This window comes from Mustela erminea, chromosome 15 (genome assembly GCF_009829155.1).
Source record: "Mustela erminea isolate mMusErm1 chromosome 15, mMusErm1.Pri, whole genome shotgun sequence".
Lineage (NCBI taxonomy): Eukaryota > Metazoa > Chordata > Mammalia > Carnivora > Mustelidae > Mustela > Mustela erminea.
Window position 1 is genome coordinate 68,744,680 of NC_045628.1, and position 25,664 is coordinate 68,770,343.

At 38.7% G+C, this 25,664-nt stretch overlaps 1 protein-coding gene across 9 annotated transcripts; it reads right to left on the bottom strand.

Annotated features, from left to right (window-relative positions):
• Window positions 1–968: 968 nt before the first annotated feature.
• Window positions 969–24,776, bottom strand: SERTM1 (serine rich and transmembrane domain containing 1). Of its 9 annotated transcripts, none has more exons than XM_032314819.1 (5): window positions 24,317–24,684; window positions 22,498–22,555; window positions 22,270–22,295; window positions 16,059–16,160; window positions 969–3,537 (listed from the first exon to the last, which is right to left on the bottom strand). In XM_032314819.1, exon 5 carries the CDS (start codon window positions 3,343–3,345, stop codon window positions 3,022–3,024), a length of 324 nt encoding a protein of 107 aa, XP_032170710.1. In that variant the 5' UTR covers window positions 3,346–3,537; window positions 16,059–16,160; window positions 22,270–22,295; window positions 22,498–22,555; window positions 24,317–24,684; the 3' UTR covers window positions 969–3,021. The 9 variants fall into 9 exon arrangements, 7 of the variants coding, with proteins under 7 accessions (XP_032170710.1, XP_032170705.1, XP_032170709.1 ...); XM_032314814.1 differs by having other exon boundaries at window positions 22,498–22,559; XR_004279147.1 differs by lacking the exon at window positions 22,270–22,295 and having other exon boundaries at window positions 969–2,842; window positions 22,498–22,559; window positions 24,317–24,776.
• Between the last annotated feature and the right edge of the window lie 888 nt (window positions 24,777–25,664).

The following is a 25,664-nucleotide window of genomic DNA, read 5'->3' on the forward strand; positions in this document are numbered from 1 at the left end:
TCTACTGACACAGTGTAAAATATTTTCTCTCATGTTATAAATCCCTCAGTTAACGCCCCAGTCCTCTACTAATGTCATCTGGTGTATGCACATGGTCTTATGAAAGTGGTGTTGTGAGGAAGAAAGGATGTGATCTTCCTCAATTCTCTATTATACCGAGCCCAGCATGATGGTAAGTTTTCCACTGAGGAGGGGGCCTGAACTTCAGATTCTTGCAGAAAAGTGAGTAGGTTTGTGGTGGGGGGGTTGCTGTGAGCTGCACATGGAAGGGGAACTTAGCTTGGAGAAACAGCATTTGCTTAGGCAGTGGACAAGAGATAAGACCTCATCTCCACAGATACACTTGAACAATATATGTGACCCTTCCTTTGCCACCCTGTGTCCCACTGATCATAAGCATCTCCCAGGGTTCTTGTTACAAATGCCAATTTTCTGGTTCCATTCCTGAGGTGTGGAATATTTTCCAAGCATCCAAGTGAATCTGATTAGGGAAGTGTGGAATTCATTGCCTCAAGGCTAGGGGACTTTTGTAGGGGTGGAGGAAGGCTGACATTGGGGACACTCATTATTGACCCTGCTTCAGAGAGGATGTGTAGAAAAAGTGATGAAAAATCCTCCCTAGGAAAGAATACTGTGTACCAACTTACTGAAGACAGTAAGAGAAGAACCAGGCTTTCAGTGGGCTCTACTTCTTTATTTATAAACCAGTCTTCTAACCTTTCTGAACTTCTTAGACAACACAAATTCATCTCAAATTGTGCAATCTGTTACCTTGGCAAAACTGACAAGTCCTCATTTTCATTTGTAAATGTTGCTTCTAATTATTTTACTTAACCTGGAGAGCAAGAACCATTGTGGCAGTGGGTGTGGGCAGGGATAGGCCTGCAGATTTTTTTTTAAAGCAGTTTTACTTTCAGAAGGAAAGAGTATGAAGTTACCCCTTAGAACAGATCATACTCAGATTGTTCTATTGTATGGCAAACTTGTTCCTTTATTATTATTTTTAAATCACTTTCTTCCTCAATAACCATAGTAGCACAAAATTAATAAAAAAGCAAAATTGATAATACTGATACCTCTACAATCCTGTAGCTTCCACACAACTTTTAATTAGGAGTATGTGAGAAAATATATATACATTAGTACACACACATACACACACATATTGAGAGACTGCTGATAATGATCTAAAATAGTGGAGTTCTTCTAGTCCAAAATTTACACTATGTAATAATACCGCAACACACTGCCATGCTTTAAATGGCAGCAGAGGCAAATTTTTCACTAATTGCTCATTTTAGGACAGCAACTCTGTGTAGGTCTTATAGTGTCTGGGGACGTTTTTGATATAAATAGGTCAATGTGGTCTGACTTAAGTGAAGCTTATGGATTAAAAAAGAAAAGAAAAGAAACCTTCAGATCCTCATTACCAGTCCTTATCTCTCTTAGAATTTTAGAATGACGAAGGTAGACCTTGTAAAAATGGTGGATCTTTATCCCAATCGGGTTACTAGAGTGTATCACCTGCGCAGTCAACCAAAGCGTCTATTGAAGCTCCACTATTTAAGATTAGAAAATATTTGAACAAGAAATGATCCATTTGCCATGGGAAGACAGGGCATGTTGATGCAGTGGGCTCTGTAGGCTGAAGAAGTTGTGTTTATGCTGTGGGCCATTTGTTTTTAAAATTAAAGGACAATTCTTACTCTGAAGAAGTTGTAGTTTGCTCTGTTTTGTTTTTAGGGGAAGCTTGATTTTTTCCATTTTCCAAGTCTATGCTCACATGTGTGCCTCATTTCATGGATAAAGACCCCAGGTTCAGTGCTTGGGTGACCACAGTATCATGACTCCCAGGACCACTAATCTCCCAGCAGTGACATAACTTGAAGGTCCACAGTTTTTAATAAAAACCCACATCCTGGAATTCTAATGCAAAGTATTATGTTAACATAGAACAACTAATTCTCAGAGAACTGTAACATTCATGGAGTCTATAATAACATGTATATTAGCAATTTAGTCTCTTTAAGTTTTGCAACCTAATGTGGGTGAGCAAACATCTGACATCTGGGAGACTTAACAAAATTCTGTGCTAAAATTATAAGACTATGAAACTGAATAAAGGAACATGCTTACATGACTGCTAGGAGTTATTACTGTTGAAAACAGAACTAAGTGAATATTTTCCATATGCTAATTTCCACTAACAGAAAGTATAGATATAAAATAAAAACCTCTTGCTGTCTCTTAGGATGTTTCTTAGTAGCAGCAATTATCACAAAGAATTCTACAACAGTAGGGGTATTATGACTATAACATAAATAGAAAAAAAAAATCCAAGAGGCAAAAATACATTACAGACTGCATCATAACACATATTTGTCTTGCTATTAAAAGTTAAATTCTTCCAGTACTTTTCCATGATGACTTAATTCATCAATAAATGTGATTCCCATTTGTTAAAGTGAAAACAAAACATTTAGCATATTTTGCCTCCGGTTTTAGGAATGTTCTACATTATATCTAAATTGACTTTTTTTTTTAATTTGGTGTTTCCACTTTATCTTTTAAATATGGAGAATATCTTCTAAATAGTTCAGACTTAATTTTGCCAGTTTCTTCTAGCTCAGTTGGTTTCACGGTTTTGTAAGAGAAATGAAGTGCAAGAGTCCATATCCAGCACCCACTGTGAGGCCACCTCAGATGAGTTCTGCCTCAGGTGTCCAGCAGAGTGAAATGAACTGATCCACCTTGAAGAAGTCTGCTCCGATTTGTCAGGTGGTTTGTGTGAAATTCTGCCCCTCAAGGTTTGCACACATATTCTCTGAGTCAGCGTCAACTCCTACATTCACAAATGAAAAGCATCATGAATGGAACAAGAAATGAGGGGTGAAGGAGGAGAAACAGGTCTAATTGGTTGGAAAAGAAAGGGGTTATTTCTTTCATGAAGCAACTCGTTCATGTGACACTTCCTGCAAGGGAAAACCTAGGCTGCTGTACCATTCAGGCATTCTTCCATCTTCATGAGGAAAGGTTTGAGAAAGTGGACCTTTGAGAGGAAATACTACAGACTTCCAAATTGGTGAAAGAACTTCCAGCATCGCTTGGATACTCTGGGTAGGAGGAGCTGGAGGAGATGATATTTTTGAGCCTCTGGAGGGCAATGATTAAAAGCAGAAGCAGAAATGCTAGAAGGCTGAGGAATATGGACACATAGATGTAGACATTTGAGAGGTGACCTGAGGAAGGGTCCACTGACGTGGACAGGGATGTGGGAAATAGCTCAAGGAAAGTTCCATTTTCCACGTTACCCGAAAATACAGATGAAGAGTCAGGTTCCGACATCTTTATGGAGGGTCAAAGAATGCACAAGTATGTTAAAAGTCTGTTACAAAGGGGTTAAAAAGGACAGAATCAGCATTTTTTTTTTTTTTTTTTTTTATGATAGCATCAGCAAAGATTGTAGGAAGTTAAATCAGCACAACAAACTTCTTGGTTTTCAGACAAAGGCAGCAGGGGATCAGGTGTCCTCTGGCACTGCAAAAACAAACAAACAAACAACAAAAAAAAACAGCTGAGTGCATTATTCACAAAATATCATATTTAAACCTGATTTCTAGTTTTCACTTGAAGAAGGGAAGGGACCAAACAAAATTACTTCTCCAGAAATAGATAATGTTTATGTCATTATATTACAAACGATGATATAAAAATGAACTTTTATTTTACCTCCACAGTACCTAAGATGCCAGGATTCTCCAAGGAACTAAAATAAATAAAAAGGAAAATACATTTCTGATGTGCTCCATCTGCTGTGATTTCAACAGATGCTCCAAGTGGATGCTCTGAGAATAGGACCCAAAAAGTCAGCACCAAACCTCCCTTCTCTAGAAATTTAACTCTGCGCACCTCCAGTCCACTAGCAGTGTTTATTTCTACCACTTTGAAGAATCACGCCACACATGTAAGTTTGCTTTTTCTTGAACCTTTATAATGTGATTTGTTTCTAAAAATTCATTTCCTTGAAATAAGGGGCCATTTCTTCATGTTTCTTCTTGATCTACCTGTGTACCTTGTTCTGTGTACTTCAGTGCTGAATAAAAAACTTCAGATTAATTTTGAAGAAAAAAAGTTGGATTCCCTTTAAAAGTACAAGGTTTGCTGTCAAGAGATGTAGGTTTGAGGGAGGCTTGAATTCCCCCTTTAGCTTTCAGGTGTTGGGCAAATGGCCTACATTATTCTGAGTTTCACTTTTCTCATCTATAAAATGTATAGCTTGCCCCATTCCCTCTCTATGTTATTCAGGGATCAAGAAAATAGACATGGAAGCACTTTGTGAAGTGTAAAGGTTTGGACCAAAATAAAGTTTATGGTGTATGTGTGTTAATGGGAGTGGAGAAGGAATAATTTTCTCTCAGCCTGGAGGCAAAGAATGATCTTTACCATATTCTCTTTCCTAATGTGGTCCCTTGAGAATCACTAGAAGCAAAGCAGACTGACAGGTAGGTAACAAGCGGGACACCACATGGCTCCCCAGGCTCCAAGTGTGGGTGCAGTGTGTCTCAGACACCCTCTCCTTCATCACTGGAAAAGTCACAGCCAGTTTCTGCCTGGCTTCCAGCCCACTAAGTCCACGTGGTGGTGAGGAATTCAGCCTGAGGGAGGAAGGTCCCTTGGGGCAGACTCTTCAGGTCCAGAAAAGATGCTCTTCCTAGCTCTTTATGGCATTCAATCCATTTGCTGTAAATTTTTAAATCTCCTTGTGTCAGCTGTAGTGAAATGCTAATGTGAAAAGATTCCCTCTGCCCCTGGCTCTCCCTTTTCCCAAACTCTGCCCTGCATTTTATCTTGAAAACTTGCCTTTCTCTTCTGTTCTCCAGATCTAATTAAGGGCTGACTCTTTGAGGGGCTGACATTGGTCACTGTGGTCAGAGCTAAGCAGCCTTAATGATCCCTGAGAAGGGGGGACACTTCTGCAATGGCTGTCCCTGCTGGGTGTCATGCAGGCTAATGATCCTAGTGAGTTCCTCTGAGTAGGCCACATACAGTGCCTTAGTAGTTCCTAAAATAATTTGACTCCTACTCCTCATTATGCTTTGCTTGGTGATTTTAATTCCATTAGGCTGCTATAGGCTCCTAACAAACCTTAAAAAAAGAGAGAGAGAATCACATTGGGACTCAAATGTGTCACACTGATTTGGCAATCCCTTGCCTTTTTATAGCATTTAAATGTCTTAGCCATTCATCTTTAGGGAAAATAGAGTTTCAGAGGCAGCATGATGTATAGGAAAGAAAACTAGGATAGAAACATTATGGGCTGAATAGAAAGAAAATATTCTTTGTTTTGGTAAGAACTCCTAAGTCTTGCTGAGGAAATGGAGAGACAAAAAATCTAATTGATTTGACAAAAGAAATATCTCATTAGAAGATAAGCCAGGATTTTGGGCTTCTGCTCATCTTAACTCCTTATACCATCTGGTCTCAATTTTCCCATTATTTGAGTAGTAAGAATTTTACATCCTCTTTTCCTAGCATGGGTAAAGAAGGGACAATGCATTTTGTGTGTTCCTTACAGCTCCTTGGTAGAGCAGGAATTATTATTCTCACTTGAGGAAACTAAGCCACAAAGACATGATTTGCTCAGGCTCACAGCTAGACAGTGACAGAGGATGGACTAGACTCCATGCCTCAACTGTGTTCTTAGTTTTCTCAACTGTGATGGGAAGAGGAAAATTATGAAGACTTGCATCATTAGTTCCTATCTGCTACCTACTATGGGCTAGCTCACAATTTAATCTTGATTTTTCAGTCTTCCTATTTGTGCAGTAACATTAACCTTCCCTACTTTGCTAAGAGGTCCTGAGCTAGTCTGTAAGAACATTTCCGTAAGCACTCTTAGAAAATTATAAAAGGCCAGCCCAAGTAAAGTACCAGTAGACGAGTTCCTTCTGAATGTCTAGAAAGGACAGAGGAACTTTCCAGGTCTCTGCTAGTCCTACAGTCTGACATGTACAGGTGACAGATTCAGCTGGAATTGGATTCATTACCCAAATCTGTCATTTTCTGGGGGTAGAGGTGGAGACACAGACAATGTTACTAGAGTATCAGCAATTTAGCACCTACCAGAAGACTTGTTAAAACAAAAGTATTTCTTTATATATAAATATTCCAAGAACACTTTTCACATTCTGAAGATCTCCTTCTTTCAGACCAAAAGCCCACTGCTGAGCCTCAATGGTCTACAGAAAAGTTTACAGGAAATGAGATTTAAGAAGATTTGGGGAAAAAGATCTGATCTTCTAAGTCATCTTGGAAGAATGGTGGAAATGAACAAATGAAAGCTCATGTCATTATTTGACATTTCTCAATTAAATAATATAAATATTCTCCCAATATTTCAGATTTAAAATCATTTCCAGAATATGTTGTAATTTTAAATGACAGATAGGCAAATCTAATTTCACTGTTCTACTTTGAAACAACAGAATATATGCACTGTTAGAAATCATTTTAATTTGATGGCATTAATTCTCACTTATTGTATTTTTAAAAATTGATAAATCCTCTTTCTCTCTGGTGAACATTTTGATAGTCTGTGTATAATGCTCAGGATGAGGCCAGTTGTATGTGTTCAGGACTTGTGACCATGTGAATGAGGCCAAAAATGGCGCTGTGAAAATGAAATCAAACGGCTATGTTTCAAGATGAGGCTTCTTGGGCCATTTCTCCAAACAGATTAGGTTTAAAGAAAAGAAGAGAGAGACTTCATCTTAAATGCATAGCCTTGACCTGTCTCAGGGCAGCATCAGTGTACTGTCATTTTGGTGGCACCTAAAGTCACATGGGCATGATGATTCTTTTTTCTGAACCATCCTCAGAAAGTGATTTTTGAGAAAGGAAAATGAGACAGCTGGATCACAACATTATAAATGAAGATCTGTATAAATGTTTTGGTTCAGGGTCAGCCACCTTCCCTTTGTGTCTCAGCATAAAAACCTGTGCTGAGAAGAAATCTACAAAAGACAGTCACCATTGAAGTGAGGAAGAGGGGACCTATAAGGTGTCCATGAGCCCAGTGAGGTGGGGAGATGAATAGACAGTATAGAGGCAAACCTGGGGGTCTCTGGTTCCATGGCACTCAGCAGCATGCCTCTATGACTCTTTTGGAAGAATGGAAGCTTTCATTCTCATGGGGTGATTATAAGAATTGTAAGTTTTAGAAGAATAAAAGCATACTCTCTGACGTGTACCTTCATGCCTGGTAAAAAGAAAAAGAGCTGATAGACCCCCATCTCTGAGTCTGCTCACACAAGCCTTACAAGACCTCTGGTGGCCAGTGTGTGGGCAGAGCCTTTGACTTCTATAAAATAATGGTGTATAAAACTCAGCCTAGAGTCAGCCTCAAATCTGGCACAGCAATTTCTGAGTTTCCGACCTTTATTCAAAAACGTGTCTATGTGAATAACAACTATTTGAAAGGTTTTTTGTTGTGGGAAACTGGGTAAGTTGCTTTGTTGCCTTATAGACATAAAGAGTGCCCTGGCTGTTAGGATGTTGTGTCAACATTTTATCATTATAAAGTCCTGCTATGTCATTCTCCAGAATGGCTGTTGTCCCAGACCAACAGTAATGATTTGAGAAAGATAAAGTATTAACACGACATGGTAAAATGTTTGTTTTTGTCTACAAATATAAAATTTGATATTAAAATGTAATGATATATTCTTTCTCTGTAGAACACATAGAAATTAACATTTCCAATCAAAATCTAGTAGGGACCTTATCACATTTAAAGCAAAGCTGTTTTTAGTTCTGCTTAGAAAATAGTATGCTTTGTATGAGATCTCGAGCCACTCCTTTACCATTTGCACAATTATCTTCGCTCTTAATGCTTTTTCTTTGGTTGATGAGAGAAGGTTGGTGCTGACATACATACTTCCCACAATTTCTAAATGTAGATTGTCACTTGGAGTAAATGGCAAATACTTGCCCATTGGGCTTACAATATTGAAAATAAAGTTTACTATCTTATGTGCTATCCTTATTCAAAGATGATTCAACCATCCATATATTTGAAAACTGCTCTTAATTAACGCATTAAGAGGGTAGAACTATATGTGAATTCTGTTTCTTAGTCCCTGTAAGAGTCCAGTAAAAAAAATCAAGTAAGGAAATAAATTGAGTCTATCCGTTATTAAATATTGAATAGAGTACCATCTGAGAGAAGAAATATAGAAGATGAAGAGTCTGAATAATACACTAGAATTCATGGATCTAAACTGGATAATGTAAGACAAAAAATTAAAATTAACAGTTCTCTTTACCCACTGTTCAAATGAATGATCAGAAAATATAGTCAGAGTTTTTTCATTATATTTTGGTGAAAATTTAAAAAATGACACAGTAATAGCTTAGTATCAGCTGAAATTTTATCTTAAAATATTTTATTTTATTTTTTAAAGATTTTATTTATTTATTTGTCAGAGAGAGAGGGAGAGCGAGCGAGCACAGGCAGACAGAATGGCAGGCAGAGGCAGAGGGAGAAGCAGGCTCCCTGCCGAGCAAGGAGCCCGATGTGGGACTCAATCCTAGGACGCTGGGATCATGACCTGAGCCGAAGGCAGCCGCTTAACCAACTGAGCCACCTAGGCGTCCCAATCTTAAAATATTTTAAAAATCAATTTCTAGTATAGGTCATTACGTTGCTTTGGATTCAGACTAGTCTCCTATATCTCTCTACCCTGGTGATGACCTTTGTCTATCTGGATTACCCTCAGGCCCAGTAAAATACTTCCTTAACAAAATAACTAAATTATACTCAGAATGCTTTTATGCTAGGTCAGTTATTTTGTCTTAATTCTTTAAAAATTAATTACACACATAAACTATAGTTCACAAAACATTCAGAATATACCTTTCTTAATATACAAAATGGTGTACTGAGTGAAGTTAAAAAAAAAGCCTCATACACAAGAAAGTATTTCAAAAGGGGATTTGAAAAGGACTGACCATCTTCTACAACCTCAAATGTCACAGTAGATATGACCTCCCTTGCATTTATATATCACTGTTTTTCTGGAAAAATCAAAGTATTCTTAATAAATTTGTGTTATATTTATATTCCATATGAAGATTTTATGTCCAAAACACTGCCTTAGGAAGAATAATTATTTAAGAATGATACTATTTTAGAATAAGTTAATTTAAATGGATAATTTTCTGGTTAAAAAACAGATCAAATACAAAGCCAGATATAGACAGCATTTTCATGACTCTTTTATGATGTTTAGAAAAGGCCAGGAAGGGCTCTGTCCTACCTTTTGGGGATATTGGATCCCTCTTGGCTAACACTATGAGTCTAAATCAAAATGAGAAAAGTATCAACTTGAAGGTTGAAGGAAGCAGGAGCTGTTTAAGCAGCAGCAGAACAATGAAAGTCTCTTTTAGGGAGCTGGAGAAAAGGTCACTGGCTTAAACATTTCATTTAAAGAAAAAGCAAAGAGCCAGAGAAATAATGACTTGAAGATCATAGGCAAGGTCGAAATGAATCAGTGGGAGGAAAGAAGGTAAGAAGCAAGAAGGGCCTTTCAGGATGTTACAGTATTTTTAGTAAGGGCTTTCAGGTCATTTCTCTCCCTCCACTCAGATCTAATCATTTCCAGTATTTTAGAAGTGTAATAGGAAAAAACATTTGTTATTCTTGGAGCAGCTAGAATTGGTTAAATCATAGCATTAGTATGTAAAAAAAAAAACCATGCTCTCGTAGAAGAATGAAATGGTGTTTTTTCCTTTTCCATTGTCTCTCATTCTCCCTCTGCAGTCAAAATAATTTATATCCAATATTTTTTTGGTTTAATCAAATTGCTCATAACAGTCCCCTTATAGAGTATGACACTGGGAAAGATTATGTTTTTATAAAATTAATTTTGTGATTAGCTACAATTTTCTTTAAACCTTTACATGTAGACCACTAGGTATCTCTAGTCTACTCTCTCAGGCTCCAGGGAGCTTTGGGTTCCTCTAAAACTGCTGTAAGAGAACAGGGTAGAGCCCAGAAATTTGGTTTCTCAACAGCCATTTGATGATGTCCACTGTAAATATGAGCAGATTCCTCAGAAGTGGGCAGCCATGGGCCATAATGCCATTCACTACAATCAGAGGAGAACATGGTATTGTATTACTCCCTAACAATACTTCTGTTTGTTTCTACTGCTACCTTCCCATACATATATTCCTTATTTCATAGCTTATTGTCATCATTGATTCCTTTTAATCTTAATTCCTTATTCCATTTTCTTCCCTCTTCTACAGGCATCCAAGCTAATGTGTTTAATGAGGAACTTTCTGTTTGTATGTTTCTATAAATGCTTGTTATTTTTCTGTATAAATTTTCTTGTAAATTTTCCTCATCTCATAAACTTTGAATTTATAAGAATGGATATATAGTAAATATTTCATTCACTCCATAAATTAAACTCTAAGCTTCATCTCTACTTAAAATATCTTACTAATTGAGAGGAGAGGAATATAATTATATAATGTATCTCATTCTCTATTTTTGCACACAGGAATATGTCAGAGACTATCCATAAAATCACATTTACAGGTACAAATTGAAAAAAAATAGTGATGAGACATAGGTTGTCTTTTTTTTTTTAATTTAATTAATTTATTTTGACAGAGAGAGATCACAAGTAGGCAGAGAGGCAGGCAGAGAAAGAAGGGGAAGTAGGCTCCCCCCTGAGCAGAGGGTCCAATGTGGGGCCCGATCCCAGGACCCTGAGACCATGACCCGAGTCAAAGGCAGAGACTTTAACCCACTGAGCTACCCAGGCGCCCCTGAGACATAGGTTGTTTTAAAAGAACTTCAGTATTAGCAAATTATTTAAGCAAGCCACCATCCAGATCTGTCTTTATTGGCAACTACAGTCATGTATTTGTTTCAACTAAGGTGTTTTATAGTCTGCTCCTCAAGAAGAGATGGGAATATCACAAATGTATATAAATGTTTTAGGTCTTGCATTTTAAGTCTTCAGTCTCCAGCTCACAAAGTCTTCTATGTGATGACATTTTTAATCAAGGCACAGCATTTACTTGAATTAATGAACCATTTTTCCTCATAATATAAGTACAAATAGAACCTTAGTTGATTACATAGTGTGTGAATTGCCAATCCCTTCTGGATATTAGCCCAGTGTTTAGCATAATATATACATATGAATTTTACTAAATAAGTTCTCTCATTTTCTAGTCCTCAATAGCTGACAGTCAAAGTATGTGATGCTTTCCACAGTAAAATGAATATTTAAAAAGAATGCTTAGTAATTGGCAGCTTACGCAGGCTGTTTTGGATACATTCAGTTTTGGCCATGTTACATGATTTAGGAGTCATATGAATACTAAGAAAAAGAAATAGAAGGCAGATTTCAAAATCTATCCCCTAATGCAATGCAATAACCTTGGGCCAATTAAAAGGAAAATCAGCTTTGTTATAAAGGACATTATTAAGACAACTGGAGAAATTTAATTATAGAGTACACATTAAATAACTATATTATGTAAATACTAAACTCCCTAAGTTTGATATAGGAGAATGTTATTTTTAGGAAATGCATGGTGAACTTTGTAGCCATAAAGTGTCATGTCAGCAACTAACACTCAAATGTTTCAGCCAAAAATAAATAAATAAGTAAAAATAGTACACACATTTACATACACATACAGAAAGATGATAAAGCAAATGTCAAAATGTTAACAATTGGTTACTCTAGTTAAAGAATATATAGGTGTCTGTTGTTGTTATTCTTGTAAATTTTCAGTAGATTTGGAATTTCTCAGCATGTAAGTTGGGGAAAAAAATGACTTGTCCCAAAGGATGTTAAGAAAATATGCTTGGGATGCCTGGGTGGTATAGTCAGTTAAACATCTGACTCTTGGTTTTAGCTCAGGTCATTTTCCCAGGGTCACGAGATTGATCTCTACATTGGGCTCTGCGCTCAGTGCAGAGTCTGCTTTAGACTCTCTCTTCTTCTCTCTCTCTGCCCCCCACCACACTCTCTCTCAAATACATAAATAAATCCAAAAGCAAAGAAAATATGCTTGGCATAATATGCAGTAAATCAGCTAAAATGTTGGAAGCTTCTAAAGAAACACAATGACAGAAGCCTGATTCCTTAAAGGAATCTATCCAACAACACTGAAAAAACTCAACTATTTGCTTCTGCCATCAGCTCATTATGCCCACTAAGCCATGGGTACTAGGGATGGAGCATGAGAGGGTAAGTTAGAGGAAGTTTAATATGACCAAGAAACTGGATCCATCGTGGTGGGAAATGCTACCTAAAGACCAAGAGTGGTGACTCACTAGCCAGCCTTAATCATGACTTCACTGTTTGCTATCACCCACTGGTCTGAATCTCAGTATGGACCTCCAGAATCATGGACTCCAATTATGCTCATCTTATATCATCAGTCATCTTCAGAAGTGGCCATGGGCATCTCACCTATGGTGTAAATATCCAAAGATAAGGAGGCATCTTAGGTCAAGAGAAAATAGATTTCTTTTCTTTTTAATTGAGATATAATTGACATATAACATTATTTTAGTTTTAGATTAAGTAGGTTCTGATACTAGTTCCAATTGTGAGGCAGAAATAGTAGCCATTCTCCACACCAACAAGCAATTCTAGGAACACTAGCTAAGTGTCCTGTAATTCAACTCAAATCTAACACTGTCTACTGGGAGATAGCCTCAGATGCCACAGGTTGAGGGTTCAATCCTGCAAGACCCTTCCCCTCAACATACACATTTCAGACACCAATCCTAAACCCCAGGATGTTACCTGTGTTTCTGACTGGCAATAAATCAAAGGTTCCCAAGCCCCTCTCCTCCAGTTCAATTAATTTGCTAGAGCAGCTCACAGAACTCAGAGAAACATCTTACTTATTAGGTTACCATTATGTTATAAAAAGATATCACTCAGGAATAACCAGACAGAGGAGATACAGAAGGCAAGCTATGAGGAAAGGGCACGGAACTTCCATGCTGAGTGTGCCGCTCTCCCAGCATGTCCGTGGGTTGGTCTACCCAGAAGCTCTCGGAACCCTGTCTTTTCGGGTTTTTATGAACACTTCATTACATAGACATAATTGATTAAATCATCCATCACTGGAGATTGATTCAACCTCCTGCCCTTTTCTTCTCTCTTCCCTGTTGAACTCAAACTTCCAACCTTCTAATCACAAGGTGGGTTCCTCTAGCAACCAGCCCTCTCCATTAGGTGTGGTTCAAAAGTCACCTCAATTAACATAACAAAAGACACATTTGTGCCATTCATCAGGTGGGATATTCCTAGCATGCCATAAACAGGGAGGAGATGGAATATATATTCATTATCAATATCACACAGGTGTACAACATAATGACCTGATATTTGTGTATATTGCAAAATGATCAAATAAGTCTAATTAATATCTATCACCTCACATAGTTAAAATTTTTTTCTTGTGATGAGAACTTTTAAGATCTACTCTCTTAGCAACTTTCAAATAATACACAATTATTGACTATAGTCACTATGCTGTACACTACATCCCCATGACTTATTTAATATCTAACTGGAAGTTTCTATCTTTCAATCACTTCACTGATTTCATGCAGCCCCCCACCACCCCCCTCCAGCAACCTCTAGTCTGTTCCCTATAGCTGACTTCAGGTTTGCTTTCTTTTGATTTTTAGATTCCACATATAAGTGAGATCCTACACTATATGAGTACTATATGAGTAACTACTATATGAGTAGTTACTATATGAGTTAACTATATGAGTAACTACTATGAGTAGTTCTCAGACTTATTTTATTTAGAATAATGCCCTCAGGCACAAGAGTGGTTTTCTAATAAGGACAAATGAGGTGGACTCCTGGTGAGAGCCCACAGCTGTCAGTGAGGCCCAGATTCTACACAGGGACCTCAGGAAACAAAAGCGCAAATAAATTAAGTACAAATTGGAGACTATTTAAGGCAGCAGGTGTCAGATAGGCTTCAAATAGTATGTTCTGCAGATCAAAATCCTTTAAAACTCTTAAACTAGCAGCCACCTCCCTAATCATCCTGGTTTGGGTGAGTCCTCTAGTGTGGCAAGATGCTAAGCCTGACCACAAAAACTCTCTTATAGTCCATGGTCCATATTTTATGAAACAGGGGCCAATGAACAATTTAGAAATTGAATCATCATGCAAAATGCAGCTACAAATGAAAAAATAGGGGACACTGATATTAATAGAGCTTTTGCTAGTCATCACCAATTATATGACTGCAAATATAGGTAGGTACCCTAAAATGATGAGTACCTGAGGAGTCAGATTTTAGGCAGGGATTACATTAAACACCAATCCCATAAGGAGACAATGTGCTCTCTTATGACTCTGAAATTACTCATCTACCAGGATTTCCAGGTACACCAGGGAGGGCAGGGGACAGAACAGGACATTATGTCCTTCATCAGGAAAGCATGTTCCCATGTTGGATTTCCCGTGGTCCTGCTAATTCTTGCTTTGAATCAAATAGCAGAGATTGCCTTAATGCTCGCTCTCTCTCTTTTTCTGTTTGTTTGTCTCTCTCTCAGGCGGTACAGTAAACTCAAAAGTCTGGCTAACAAAGAGAATGTCTGCATGTTCCTTGTAACATGGAACAAAATGATATGGCAGGCTATCAAGTGTGGGAGGAAATCAAGTCCTCAGCAGCTTGTTGTCATTTTAGATAACAACTCAAGATGAGAATCTGTCAAAGACAATAGGGAAGCAATAAACAAGTGTGGGCTCAAATTCTCCCAGAATGTGTTAAACTTAAAAATGTAAGGAGGTGGGGGCACCTGGGTGGCTCAGTCAGTTAAGCATCTGACTCTTGGTTTCAGCACAGGTCATGATCTCACCCCATGTCTGTCTCTCTGGTTCTGTGCTCAGCAGCGAGTCTGCTTGAGATTCTTGCTTTCCCTCTTCCTCTGCCCCTGTCCCCCACCACACACACCCACCCTCTCTCTCTCTCAAATAAAATAGTCTTTTAAAAAATATAAGGAGATGTAATTGAGAAATAATTAAGAATTATAAAAAACAGATCACTGAAATAGTTATATGGTCTTCTAAAAATATAAATAAATACGGTTTTTTCAAGGAAACAATGTGTGTCTCTTATATGAGATTTTTATTTTTATTTATTTATTTATTTATTTATTTATTTATTTATTTAAAAGATTTTATTTATTTACTTGAGAGAGAGACAGTGAGAGAGAGCATGAACGAGGAGAAGGTCAGAGAGAGAAGCAGACTCCCCGTGGAGCTGGGAGCCCGATGCGGGACTCCATCCCGGGACTCCAGGATCATGACCTGAGCCGAAGGCAGTTGTCCAACCAACTGAGCCACCCAGGCGTCCCTTATATGAGATTTAAAAAATATATATATATTTTTATTTCTTTTCAGTGTAACAGTATTCATTGTTTTTGCACCACACCCAGTTTGTCCATTATCAGAGTAGAGCTCTCTACCTTACCCTTAAGGTTGTAGGTTCTGTGGTTTTTATTCACTTGTCGGAATAGCTTTGGTCGGAAACATATGTTCACACAGCGCCCACTACTCTTATATCTAGTCTTTAGTTCTCTTTTATTTTAATGGTATGGGCTGGGATGTAGGGGGCATATCATGCCAGAAAATTTGTGGGAAGCAGAGGGGAAAAAAAGAAGGTGACAGGAGCATTCCCACACCATTGTGGAATGGGAATGTCTTCAGAACATGATAGGCAGAGAGGTATACCCAGGATGTTACGTAGGAGAAAGAATGTCTAGCACAACAGTTTGGGGAAACAGTAGTAACAACATGAACAACAGTAGCCAGTATTTATTAAATTAAATAAAAGCATGTACTAGTTGTGTATGTGTGTTCATGTGTACATATGGTGCATGTATATTTTCTCTAATCTTCACCGCTCTTTAAAGTAGTTATTATTATCCCTCATCTTTCTTTAACAGATGAGGAAATTAAGGATCAGAGAATTTAAAAGCTTACCCCAAGATCATCCAGCCACTTAGAGGCTGGACTGGAATTCAGATCTATATCCCTATGTCTCCAAATGCTCTGTGTTCATTTCGTTCCTTCTCTCCAGGGATCCTGAGAGTAAAAGAGGGATAATTTTAAGACTTGTGGTCATTCATGCTGTTCATATGTCTCTGCTGTTCCTTCCTCTTTCCAGACGTGTTACAGGCTTACATGTTCCCATCACCTTTGAATTTAAGGTAGCCAGATGACTTGTTTTGGCCAGTGAAATTTGTGAAAAGTGACACATCCCTTCTGGGTAGAAAATGTAAGACCCTGTGTGATATTTGCCATGTCCCTTCCCTCTGCTGCAGTAATTGGGTAAATATGGGAAAGCTTCCGTCCCAGGTGAACTGAGTGAACACCTTCACCCCTTGCTGGCTTTATTAATACTTAGTGGAAACAATTAATGCACTTGTTGTTTTAATCCTAATCTACCTTCTCCTGACTAATACAAAATCTTACTATATTATAACAGTAAAGGTTATGCTGGATATTCGAGAAATTGACTATAAAGGATTCAAATTCTGAATATAACTGAGAGTTGCAAGAATTGTCTATGTAATATATTGAAACCCCCTTATGGCACTGTTGAGAAAGAAGGTTGTAGAGGATGGGCTAGCTTTAATTTCATGCAAGAGTAAGGTTTATAAGGATGAGAATTAGCTCCTGGGACAGCCAAACATATATTCCCTCGCAAGCTGGGGAGTGTTGAGGTACTACTTGTGAGGACAGTCCTGACCAGCTGTCACTTAAACATACACAAATGGCTTCACATGAGAATAGGTGAGAGATAGTGAAGATATATTAAGAATAACTTATTACTCCTAATGGAAAAAAACAAGTAGTACTGTCAAATTACACAGGTAATGAGACAGTGGTGTTGCCTTTGGTTTTGAAAAACTGTATCTTTTTGTGCATTCATTTATTCATTCAACAAATACTTGTTTGTTAACTATGTATAAGAAAGTTATAAAATATCACCATTACACACAAGAGTCTATTGCACATAAAATTTTTACAGTGACCATCTTGAGTAATAAATCTAAAAGATCTTTCCTTATATTATCTGTGCTATGTTAGTATGTTTCTTTTAATCTGGCACATGTTACTTTTCCAGTCTCATTTTTTTTCCATTGTTCCTAAGATTGATTGTCCAATTGTAGCAACTATTCTTGATTTCCCAGTTTTTTTAAAAAAAATTTCTGTATGCTTAGTCCTTGTATTTGTACGTGTCTTCTCCCTAATTCCACCCAAAGCCCAATTTGTCCACTCTTCAAGACTCTACTCAAACTTTCCCCTGCTCTGTCTCATCTGGTTATTCACTCATAATACAAATCCCCACCGACTTTCTCTATACAAATTCCTGGCTCCTACTGCATTCTCATGACAATTTCTGGACCTTATTACACTAATATTTCTCACATTTGATTATACTTACTCTATTTGTTTACCTGTTGGTCTAAAGCTTTGATGGACTATGAACTCCTAAAACCGAGGACTACCATTTCACTTATCTTTATAACCATGAAGCAGCACGATGTCTTATATAAAGACATCCAGTAAGCATTTGTTGGATGTTTGCATGAATAAAATAGTAAAGGAATGAAGAAATCTGAAGCTTCTTGGAGAGGTATTCCGTATTTGTTCTATTTGGGGATACAGTAATATTTATTACTTTGTATTAATACTTTGTAATCAATACAAAGTAATATACTGTATTACTTTGTATGATTTTGTATTAGTCAGGAGAAGGTAGATTAGGCTTAAAGCAACAAGTGCATTAATTGTTTCCACTAAATATTAATAAAGCCAACAAGGGGTGAAGATGCTCACTCAGTTCACTTGGGACAGAAGCTTTCCCATATTTAAACAATTACTGCAGTAGAGGGAAGGGACATGGCAAATCTCACATGGGGTCTTACATTTTCTACCCAGAAGTGATGTGTCACTTTTCCCAAATTTCCAAAAATTCAAAGAAAAGAGAATTTATTATATTAATAAATATAGTAATAATTATTGAATGAATGAATAAATGATTTCATATAAAATCATATCAATTACTCAAAGCATAAGTACTCAATATTAAAGAATAATGATATAATGATGAACACACCCTTAATCTTATAAGTTATGGCAATAAAATTTATAAATTTAAATAAAATTCAACATACATTTAAATATAAATTTAAATTTATAGTTTCAGGTTCCAGAGCAAACTCTGAGCATACTTTTTATCAAACAGCCGTGTCTTTCAACAAAAGTTTTATTTAGTCAAGTATTCACTGAGATAACCAAAAAAAGGATGGAGGAATCCACTATAAATATTGAATCTCATCACTGTGAACATAGCTGAGGAGTTATAGTAAATGTATTTTGAAGCAGTATTGGGCTAGGAAAATAATCCAGACCTTAGCTTCTTAGAAAAATAATAAAAGGAATGAAAACACATGAGCACAAATATTTGGTTTTCCTTTTCATTCATTCTGGAATGGACTTAAAACATTTATCATGTATCTAAGTTATTTCTTCTTTCCCTATGGTCTCTCTGAACATTACCTTTCCTCTATTAAAAAAAAATCAAATAATACCAAAACAAAGATTAAATAAGCAACCACCAAAGGAAAGCATTTTTCATAGAATTGGGTAGCTAGAAGTCCTTATAAACCAGGAAACTGAAGTCTTTAAAAGTTAAGTAAATTAATTTTGAAGGTTATTGTTCATACACCTTTTGGAAAGGATGGCAGAAAGAGATAGCTGGTGACTGAAACCACAAATTAGGAGCCCAGGATCCTTTTCTGGTTCCAAATCCAGTCTATACTCATAGCTGAGCTGGGTAGCCAGCAAGAAGTAATTAGATGAAAAACGCGTTATTCAGTATCTTTTGTTATCCAGAGGTTAATTCATCATATGAATCAAAATATGTGCCAAACCGGGTCCAAAACTGATAGGGATAATAAAGAAAAACAGGACAGAAGGAAAGAGCTGGTCTAGTGCCAGACCAACTTTGTTGGCAAGTAGTCCTTTTGAAGGTCTGAGATCCCATCAATAGTCCTCTGTCACTTTAAAAGTCACAGTGCCCTTAATCATGTACTTGAGTGATGGAAATTGAGGTCAACAAGCTCACCAAGGACTTTCTCATGAGGAATAGTTAGAATGCCAGGTTGCCAAGGTATATGAAAGCCATCAAGGAGAGTATTAGTAAAAACATGTTTTTTGACCTGGGTTCCATTTACAAGGGTGTTTTCAAATTGAACACATGAATCATAAATTATATACTTATGACTTTGTGCACCTCTCTATATGACTGTTAAACATATAACAAATGGGTTTTTTTTTAAAGGGCAGAAAATATCATGTGCCAGGCATATAAAAGATATTCTGGGCCATAGCAAAGAATATCTCCTACTTGTTGGATGAATTATTTGAGTGCTTCCCTTTTCAGACAAAAATATATGGTATTATAGGCTAACAATATTACTTATATTCTGATAATTTACCCCATGGGAAAAATCAGACAAGTGTAAAGATACATGCACAAAGACGAATTATTCTGTAGCTAAACATTGGAGCTACCAAGCGGTCCATGAGTCAAGAATTGGTTAAATAAATGGTAGAAGAGTCATGCAATGGAGGATTGTGATATAATGAAAAAGACTACATTTGCTAGTACGGAAAGATGCCAGACATGTATGGGCTAAGTCAAAAACTAAGCTTCAGAATAATGCATAGTATGATTCCATTTATATAAAACAACAACTACTAGCACTACTACTACTAGGTGCACATACACAGTTTTAGAGGCATGCAAAAGAAAACTAAACTGAACAAGGTTGTGCACGAAGTTGTTAACAGTTTTTGTTAGCAGGTGATCTGGGTATGTTTGTTTACATCCTAATTTTGTGCATGTCTCTGAATTTTGATACAAAGAAAATATTTGTTTTATAATCAGAGAAAAAAGCAATAAAAATATTTTCATGAGAAAAAATAGAAATAAAATTTAATGAGAGCTTATGCAGTGAAAATGCAACTGGTCTTTAAGCCTGGAACTCTTTCTCCTCCCTTTCTTCTTTCCCTCCCTCCCATCACCACTCTTCCTCCTCCTCCTTTTTTTTGTACTGCATATATACTTAACAAAACCTTTGAAATGGTTCATATGTACCTTTTCTTTCAAAGTTTAAGACTCTCTGGCTGAAACAAGAAAGTCAATCTGTCCAATAGGGCTTAATTGCTTTTTGTATTATATTTGCATTTTATGGGATATGTGAATGTTCTCTTTAAGAAAAGAGAAGAGTAAATCCAGCTGCTATAATCCCAGTCACAGGGAAATTGAAAGTGAGCAAGAACCAAACCAGTTTAATTGGCAATAGTTAATAGATCACCAGGCAGTTCTAATCAGTACCAGACTAATGGCAAATTAATCAGGAGAGCTGCCATTCTGGCTTTCCCTGAAGAGTGAATCTATGTGTTGAATTAATTGTTTATTGCTTTAACTGTGGTGTAAGTCATCTTCCTTTCATTCTGAATTTGAAACAGGCTCTTACAGCCACCTTAATCTTTTGTTTCTCATCAAAAATTGTATTCAGGTCTGTTACCATAAGATACCTTGTTTAACAAGTATCAGAGGCTACAACTTCCATATCCTCTCACTATTATCTATAACAATATCAAAAAATCAACAATATCAACAACATCAATGGCATCAACAATCAAGCCCATAATGCAAATTATAAATCTGGACTGACTGATTTCCCATGTATCTTAATAGATGAGAATTTAAAACCTAGGAACTTAGGAAATATTGATGATAGTCTATCCTATTCCTGATATAAATTCAGAGCTTTGAAATACTGACACTGTTTTAGCTGGGTTGTGCCATTTCATGCTTAGAGATTCTGTAATTTATATAGGACTACTTGACTATTCAGAATCACCATTTTTTGTCATTATTGTTGCCAAAAAAACTTAGACTAAACAGTGATTATTTCCTGCCTCCAAATGTGTGCAGGAGCATGGATCCTATACATAAGGAACTCCTTTTTTTTTTTTTTTTTAAGAATTTATTTATTTATTTGACAGAGAGAGATCACAAGTAGGCAGAGAGGCAGGCAGAGAGAGAGAGGAGGAAGTAGGCTCCCCGCCGAGCAGAGAGCCCGATGCGGGACTCGATCCCAGGACTCTGGGATCATGACCCGAGCCGAAGGTAGTGGCTCAACCCAATGAGCCACCCAGGTGCCCCCATAAGGAACTCCTGAAGGAGGCATTCTGTATCTCAAGACTGAGCAACTCAAAACACTATATCCCATGGACACATCTGCCACAAATCAGAATCAGAACAAAAGGGATTCCAGCACTTGGCTTACTTGTCTGCTACCATGTATCTGAAGTGATCAGTGAATGCACAGATAGACTTCCTGAGTTTTAAGTCAAAGGCTGATCCACATGTGCATGTATCATGGACTTCTGCACCTAAGCCTGTGGCTTGATTTCTCTATTTAGATCTGTAAGCTAAAAGGAATCCTGCCAATTCATGCACTTGGTTTGAGCTTTTTCTTTATTAGGTTCCCTATTCCTTTAACTAACTTAAAGGCTTTTTATTTTTTAGCTGTCATTAAGAATCATAACATATAATAATAAAAGTTAAGCCTGGGATGCTTTATATTAACATAGTAATACATAGTAATATAATAATGCAATATGCTCCACACATGTCTATTTGAAGAAAATGGCATTCTTCTACAATACTACTTTTGGCTTCTAGTTTCACTTAACAGATGTTTACTGAATGGCTCATGGGTGCCAAGAGCCAGGCAAGTGGGACCTACACAGTGCCTGACGTCAGGACCTTTTAGAAATGTATTTTTCCAGGTTCTTAAATTACTATTTAAAAAACCCAAATGAACAAAACACAAAAATTCAGTCATAATTTTACATTTTGCTTCTCTCTAATAACAAATTAAATATAAAATTATTTAAATAAAGTCTACAACTTTTTTTAAAAAAGCATATTAAAATACAGAGATGAAATAATACAAAAGGGAGAACAGCAAGCTTCAAGAATAGAAACTAGATCTGAATAGAGGTCAAATCAGAGAGTTTTGCTTCTGATGGGTTAATCTTTCATTCTCACAATAAATGAATGACTCCACATTACTTAATGATCAGTGTGATTAATCATTCTTACCAATCAGCTGTCATCCTTCATTTGCCCTGATTTTTTTTTAAAAAAAAAAAAAGGAAAGAAAAAAAAAACTCTTAAGAAACCTGCATATAAATTCTCTAATGGGTTTGATGCTACATGTCATCACACCATTATTTATCTCTTAATTCCTGACAGGCTTGTACACAACATAGACATCCAATAAAATCTGTTGAATTGAAATTACAGCAAGGAAAATGGAATGGATCTTACCTTACATGAAGCTTCTTTAATGAGAACCATGAGCCTGTGTCAAGCTCTTCAGAACACTCTGCCTTATGTAAAGAAATCAAAAATAATAAATACATAAGCCAAATAAATAATAAGCCTTAAAATAAAAATACATAAATGTAATACCCCACCCATTTTCTGGAACTCAGTATTCCCAGAATATTTCAGAGGTTGGCAGATGGTTCTCCATCCCCACAATGCCCAGCATTTGAAGGACATGTCCTGTGGGAGTCGTGTCAGTGCAACTTGGCTACAAGGCAGACTTACTAATATACACTTCAAAAAGCAATTGCATTAAGGGATCAACTAGGTGCTGATTATAAAGTGTGTACAAGTGAGACGGTGTGGGTAGGAGCAAGATGCCTCTATACTTAGTGAAATGAAGCATTTTAGTCACAAAATAGATTTAAGAATCTGTAGGAGCTAGATTACAAATAAGTTAAAACACTCAGATTAGTTACATACCATAAGCTGATTAAATATGCCCTCCTTTCTAAAGGAGGGTGCATTGGGCAGCTAGACTGCATTGAGACAAATCTTTTAAGAGAAAAGTATCACTTATCTTGCCTTTTTTCCTGTTGATCAGTTGCTGTGTGACAATGAGTCTAGAAAAATCTAAAGCAAAAAGCTCCCGAGGAGAAAGATCTTGAGCAGTGGTCTCTCGGGTTGGCCCTGGGACATAATCACTGCCCATTTCGTGCCCTTTGCACCTGTAGTGTGGACCCGACCAAATGCAATGGCTTTGAGAATGTCCAGAGCCATCCAATCCAACTATCAACCACAAAGAACCACTTAAGTACTTCAACACTTTAGAAAAAAAAAAAAATTTTTTTTCCAAAGGAAATTTAACAGGCAGAGGAAACGAAGGTTAAGAAACAGACCCTGCCTCTAGAGTCTGACACCAAACCGAGCCTGGTCGGCCCCAGACATCCAACGGCAGAAAGCGCGCAGATCCCGCCAACCTGGCCCCAAGCTGTTTCTGTGAATGAAGGGATCCTTCTGCTACCCGGAGCGGGCCACATCACACACCTCTTTCCTAAACACGAACTCAGTTTGCCCATAATCCACGCATCTCGACAGGGAAACACGGGATTCCAGTAGCTGGTGCAGTTTCTTCTAGGTTTTTCGGGAACTCGGAAACTGACGCTGGGGAACGCAAGTGTTCAGCGCCAGGTAAAACTTCCCTGGATCTGAAGCCACTAAAATGGGTGGAGAGACTCGGGTGAGCCACCGTTAAGGTGGAAAGCATGCAGTGTGCGCGTGGCGAGTGCCCAGATAGGCGCAAAACAAACAAATGACCGCGCATACCACAAAGGCAAAAGCAAACAGAATGCACCTAGAAGCACGTTCTGCAAAGTGTAGAACTGTCTACGCTTGCACCCAGGAATCAATCTCTGCAACAGCGGACGCGAGGGCTGATCCTCCGGGCTCTGTGTCGGGGACTGAAGCGGGTCATCTTGGGGCTACGGGCACTGCGTAGCCCAGGGAAGTCATCTCGAGAATCGGGAAAGCCGACCTGCGGAGGTTGCTGGGGGCCATAAAGGACACGGCCGGCCACAAAGGAGATAGATTCAGGGGAGTCCAGAGAAGGAGCCTCCCTTTGGGAGCCAGGGAGAGTCGGGGGCTGGGGGGGCGGCTCCGGAGGGAGTGGAAGCTCCGGAACTCGAGGCCGCCCCAGGAGAGGAGTCGGGACGCTCCTTACAAAGGGCGAGCCCTCCTTCAGCGCTCGGCACCTCGGGCGTCTCCGAATCCCCACTCTAGTGCCTCCGCTCGAGGGAGGCTTCGGGAGCCTCTCACTGACCTGCGGATCCGGACGTGCCGACCTCCCCGGCCGCACTTCAGCACCCCGAGTGAGGTTGGGGCCGCGCTGAATTCCTCGTAGGCGCCCCTGTCTCAGCTATCCGCGCCCGCGAAGCCGTCCGCGGGAATGTCGGCTCAGCAGGCGGCGCAGGACCAAAGCGCCCTGGCGGGCAGTGGGCGCAGCTGGAGTGAGCCCCGGGGCCGCGGAGTCCGCGGGACCGCGGGTCTTTCCCCCGCCCCTCTGGTCCGCACAACCAATGGCGGCGAGCCGGCCCCCTCCTCGCCGCCCCCCAGCCGCTGCTCTGGCTGGCGCTTGGCTCTAGGACCGCAGCCCTGCTCGGGCGAGGGAGGAGCTTGCGCCGGTGTTGGAAAATCCTGGAGGACGAAGAGGCGTTCGCACAGGGAGCCCCATCTGGGGAAGGCAGGTGTGGTGCCGTTAACTTTTGTGTGTGTGGGGGTACGGGGGTGCAGTTTCTCTGGAGACTCAGAGACCTCTCAGCAGGCGAAAGCATGTACTTTATGCCAAGTTTCTACCCCCTCTTAAACGTCTATTATGAGTTCCAAGCAACCTCCACTACAGACGAGTCCATGACATCAAGTTCAGCTCTGAGCTGCATGAGGGCATCGCCTCATCCCGTGGTGATGCTTCCTTACACGCTTTTCTCTTCTTTCCCCTCTGAGTCCTCTGCCAAATCATCAGATGAAATGAATAGGATTGGAGTTCCATCACTGCCAGGGCAACCGACAACCCTAAAAGTCCTTATTGGGTAACTGGCTTAGAGAGAGTCATAGACCTTAAAAGAGCTCTGGGAAATGAGCCTTTAACTGACAAGACTAACCGGTTACCAAGTTACCAGACCCACGATCTTCACTTAAAGACTCTGGATTCGTGTTTTTCAACTGAAAAACTTATTCCAACAGATCATTTGATGTCTGTGGTCTCTTCTACTCAGACATTCAACAATCCAATTGTCTCTCTTGCCTATTTGCCCGGTGAAGGGCGGAGCACTTGTGAAATATTGGTATGGCTCCTTTTCCTCTACCTCCAGGTACCCCCTCCTGCCCTGCCGCATTCACCCTGAGCTCCATCCATCTGTGGCTAGGACAATGAGTCATGCAAATCAATATAGAAGGATGATGTCCAAGTCTTAGTGACCATTTAAACTTGTACAAATTCTCCTACTTACCAGTGCCCATCTCCTGGGATTATGTTAGTTGTGCTTATGTTCAGCAACTCTGAGGCCCCCTTGGTAAGCCAGCAAAGGCTCCCTCTCTCTCTCTTCCTCTGCCTCCTCCAGAGGAATTGTAGGGTTGTGTTCATCTTTTCTATGTGAATCTCCCTATCATCT

What these genes read in the sequence shown, in the direction of transcription:
- SERTM1 (XM_032314820.1), bottom strand. Translation starts at nt 3,345, where the DNA reads ATGTCGGAACCTGACTCTTCATCTGTATTTTCGGGTAACGTGGAAAAT.